The sequence below is a fragment of the Primulina huaijiensis genome, chromosome 2 (assembly GCF_012295235.1).
Source record: "Primulina huaijiensis isolate GDHJ02 chromosome 2, ASM1229523v2, whole genome shotgun sequence".
Lineage (NCBI taxonomy): Eukaryota > Viridiplantae > Streptophyta > Magnoliopsida > Lamiales > Gesneriaceae > Primulina > Primulina huaijiensis.
The window spans coordinates 20716458-20720988 of NC_133307.1; the positions used below are offsets into that span (position 1 = coordinate 20716458).

The window sequence follows — 4531 nt, forward strand, 5'->3', positions numbered from 1 at the left end:
TATCAAACTATAGTCGCCAAATTCCTACTCCTTGAAATTTGACTATCTCAACGGAAACACAGAATCCGATACTTGTGTGACCCTCAATGGTTCAGGGATACAACTAGACGTGGGTTCACATCTCCATGTGATTCAGAATAACATTTATTCTTATTCGAGTTTACCCTAGTTAACCCCATTCTTTTCATCAACTCCTTGATCAAGAATGTCAGAACTCATTTCTGATTGCACCCATCGGATCATGGTAAGAGCGTCTAGTAGCATCGCTCCATGATCCCCTAGGTATCACAGATAGTGCCTGCAAGAACCTTTAGTAATGGTTAGCGTATAGTACGGTCTCTTCAACACATATATCCCGATCAAATCTACAACCATTGGTATATCGAGAGTTACATATGAATTCGATAACGATGCGGTTTATTTTTGAATACCAATAGTGGCATGGTATGTGCAACTAGGAAAACACATTTCCCTAAAGTACATTTCTTGCTCTGGCCAGATACTCCTTGCACTATTAACTCATCAGATCACATAGAATATCTTCACCCGTAGGCGAACGGTGAATCTCCGACCACAATGCATTTGCTCATACGTATTTCGAAACTACACCCGACCTCGCCACCTGATGACCCTCAATGGAGTCAGTAAACGGATCAAATTGCATGCTAGTACGTATAGTCTCTACATTGTCCCGGGTCAAAGGACTAATGATGTACAACCATAACTGCGGACTATTCCACTCGATAAGTTGGAACCACTTGGATAGTCCGAGGGAAGGTTGTTCAGTGCGTCATCATATGATCACTCATCTGTGTGAATGGACATCTCCATGTCCTTGCCAATGGAACATGGCGTTTACATCACAGATGCTAGTCTTGAGCTCGAGCGACCTTTATCCTTGTTTTAGGCTGGTGATTCGACTAGGAACCTGTTTAGAATATACGGTACACTTTCTACTGAGTTTTATGATCTTACGTTGCGACGCAGACCTCATGGTACCTATTGTATATTCAAGGACTTTATCTATGCAGCTTGCATGGGTATACAGATAAAGTATAATGCCATAAACAAATAAAATCGTAAAATATTATTAAAATAAAGATTGTTTTACATTATAGTCAATAAATCCCGAGCCACAAGTTGGCTTTCTGGACACCTACTCTAACACAGGTCGCCTTTGGAAAGCTTGTTTTTCTTCACAAAATTGCACAAATTTTCCTTTTGAGACTTTCATGGATGTGTAATGAGAAAAACGCCTCAATAATCCCCCTTCTCTCCTGACCTCTTCTCTTTCCATAGAGGTGGATTATCCTCGAGCTTTCCTTTATATCGTTTGTCTTCCCATTTTTGTTTTTACGCCTCATCCAAATTGTTATAATTTTCCGCCCGGGTCAACAGATCATCAAAGTCCAGTAGCGGCTTCTTTCCTAGGAATCAGAAGAGGTCTCCACCTCGGAATCCCTGAGTAAAAGGTTGTCATTCGGACCTCGACGGGACACCTAAGTACCACGACTTCCATGATGTTAAATATTCGAATGTATTCCCTTAGGGGTTCATCCGTGGCCTGCTTGACATCAAACAAATCGAAGTTGGTTTTCTTATTCCTCTTATTGTTATTAAAGTGATGGAGGAAACTGCTATTGAGTTTTACGAACGAGGTGATTGTCTCGAGCTCAAGCTTATCAAACCATTGTTGGGAAGCTCCTCTTAGAGTATTGCGTAAAACTTTTCACTTGATGCGATCAAGGTAGCAATATAATATTGCCGCATTCTCGAAACGGCCCCAGGTGATCTTAGAGATCGGTGCTTCCATCATTTTCCCATTATCCAGAAAATCAGAAAATCGCACCATAGGCCCAAACAATTCAGGCCCATTATCCAGCACGGTTCCCGAGACACTCCTGGGCAGCTGACCGCACCACCTGCCGGCTGCCCAATCGTATCGGGAACCGGTGGGCGTGCTGTGCGCGCCCGCACAGGCGTACGCAGGCAGGCGCAGGCGTGCCGCGCGCAGGCAGGAACAGTGCGTGCTGGCATGCCGGACGCGCCCGCGCTGGCTTGCCAGACTCCGCTTGCGCGCGCTGGCGTCCGACGCCGTGCGCACGGACTGCCCGGAACAATTCCGGGCAGATTCAAAATTTTTTTTTTGATTTCTGGAAAAAAAAAATAATTTTATGGTGCTACAATTTTCTGAAAAATTTTCTTTTGTGGTTAGAAACAAGTTATTCAATATCAAAACCATATGATTCAGAAAAACCTTGGCTCTGATACCACTGTTGGATATCGGTTTTCTCGTGCCCAACGCAGCAGAAGTTTTAAAATTTTTATTTTATTTTGACAATCAAAATTTATTTGTTTTAGGCACTCGTATGGTTTTATAATTAAACATTCATAGAACGTTGGAATTTTATGCCTTTGGTGAATTAAATCACTTGGCTCCAACTATCCGGTTTAGACGGATATAGCTCTTGATGAATCTCTACGAACTTTTTTCGAAAAATCCTTTCTTTATTCTTCTAATCAGGTCCACGACTAGATTATTTGTTCCTTTTCTAATTTGCACTAGAAAAATTAGAAGAAGTTTTTACGTTGAAGATTGAAAACGAGAGACGGCTCAAACTTCTCCTTTAAAAGGAAGTGACCGAAATTTTGTGGAGAGAAGGAGGAGGATTTTCGAAAAATTATGAATGAATTGTGTTTAACCTTAAGCCTAATACAAATATATATAAGCTTATGGCTCATTAATAAAATTAAATACTTAATAAGCTTAATCAATTAATTATTCTAGTCCAACAAGTTTAATTAATTAATTAATCTTTTAAAGTATAATTAAAAACCTTAATATGTATGTTGGTCTTGTACTCCTACAAGCCCATTATACATATACCCATTACTTTTAATTTAAATACCTTATAAATTCAACATTTGAATATAATATTTAAATTATAAATTCAACTCTTTGAATTTATTACCTCCAAAATTTAATATTTAATAAACTCAACTTTTGAGCTTAATAAATTAAATCCATCATAAATTCAACATTTGAATTTAACATTTAAATTATAAATTCAACTCTTTGAATTTATTACCTACAAAATTTAATATTTAATAAACTCAACATTTGAGTTTAAAAAATTAAATTCTCAAATTTTATAAATTCAACTCTTTGAATTTATTCTCTCCAAATTTCATAAATTGGACTTCTTGAATTTACTATCTCATAATTTAATTATCATAAATTCAACTACTTGAATTTACTATATCATAATATAAATTCAACTCCTTGAATTTATTCTCTCAACGGGAACAAACGATCCAGTGCTTGTGTGACCCTCAATGGTTCAGGGATACAGCTAGCTGTGGGTTCACAACTCCTTGTGATTCAGAATAACATTTATTCTTATTCGGGCTTACCCTAGTTAGCCCCATTCTTTTCATCAACACCTTGATCAAGAATGTCAGAACTCATTTCTGATTGCACCCATCGGATCATGGTAAGAGCGTCTAGTAGCATCACCCCATGATCCCCTATGTATCACTGATAGTGCCTACAAAAACCAGTCGATTATGATTAACGTACAGTACTGTCCCTTCATCTCATATATCCCGATCGAATCTGCAACCATTGGTTCATCGAGGGTTGCATATTAATTCGATAACTATGTGACACATATAATAGTGGCATCGCGTGTACTATTTGGAAAACTCCTTCTCCAACGTACATCTCATACTCTGGCCAGAGATTCCATGCACTATTATTACTTCAGATCACATAGGATATCCACACCCGTAGGTGAGTGTTAATCCCCGACTACACTATATGTGTCGCAACTATACCCAACATCGCTACCTTATGACTCTCCTGGAGCCGGTAAACGAGTCAAAGCACAGCCCTAGCATATAGAGCCTCAGTGTTGTCCCGGGTCGTAAGGACTAATGGTGTACAATCATAACCACGGACTTATCCTCTCGATGAATGATAATCACTTGGAAAGTCCGACGGAGGGTTGTTTGGTATAATCATCATATGACCACCCATCTGCATGTTTGGACATCTCTATGCTCTTACCAAGAAACGCAGCACACAACATCACAGATGCTAATCTCAAGCTCAAGCGACCTTTATCCATGTTTTAGGCAGCTGAATCGACTAAGAAAGAATTTAGAATATGCAGTGTTTACAAATGAGTTTCAACATCGAATTACGATTCATTTGTATTAAAGCATAATCAAGGACTTTATCTATGTTGCTTGCATGGGTATACAGATAAAGTAAAACGAAACCATTAAAAAGTAAATTATATTAAAATAAAGATTGTTTATTACACTTGAGTCAATAAATTCCCCAGCCAACAGTTGGCTTACAAGACATCTACTCTAACACTTCATGCTAGACATTGGAGACGGTAGAGAAGTAAATCTAGAGAGATGTCGTAGATCAAAACTTCAACAACAGTGTATCAAATATCTTGGTCCGGTAAGTTGCACAAGCCCATTTATAAGTTACTGATTTCGCTGAATGTATATATAT

The 4531-nt window shown here is 38.5% G+C and overlaps 1 protein-coding gene across 1 annotated transcript in view; it reads left to right on the forward strand.

Annotated features, from left to right (window-relative positions):
• The first annotated feature begins 4387 nt into the window (after nt 1-4387).
• Nucleotides 4388-4531, forward strand: part of LOC140957374 (IQ domain-containing protein IQM6-like) — a 2099-nt gene continuing 1955 nt past the window's right edge. The window contains exon 1 of the mRNA XM_073414606.1: nt 4388-4477. Within this exon, the coding sequence (XP_073270707.1) occupies nt 4388-4477 (90 nt within the window). The remainder of the gene's footprint in view (nt 4478-4531) is intronic.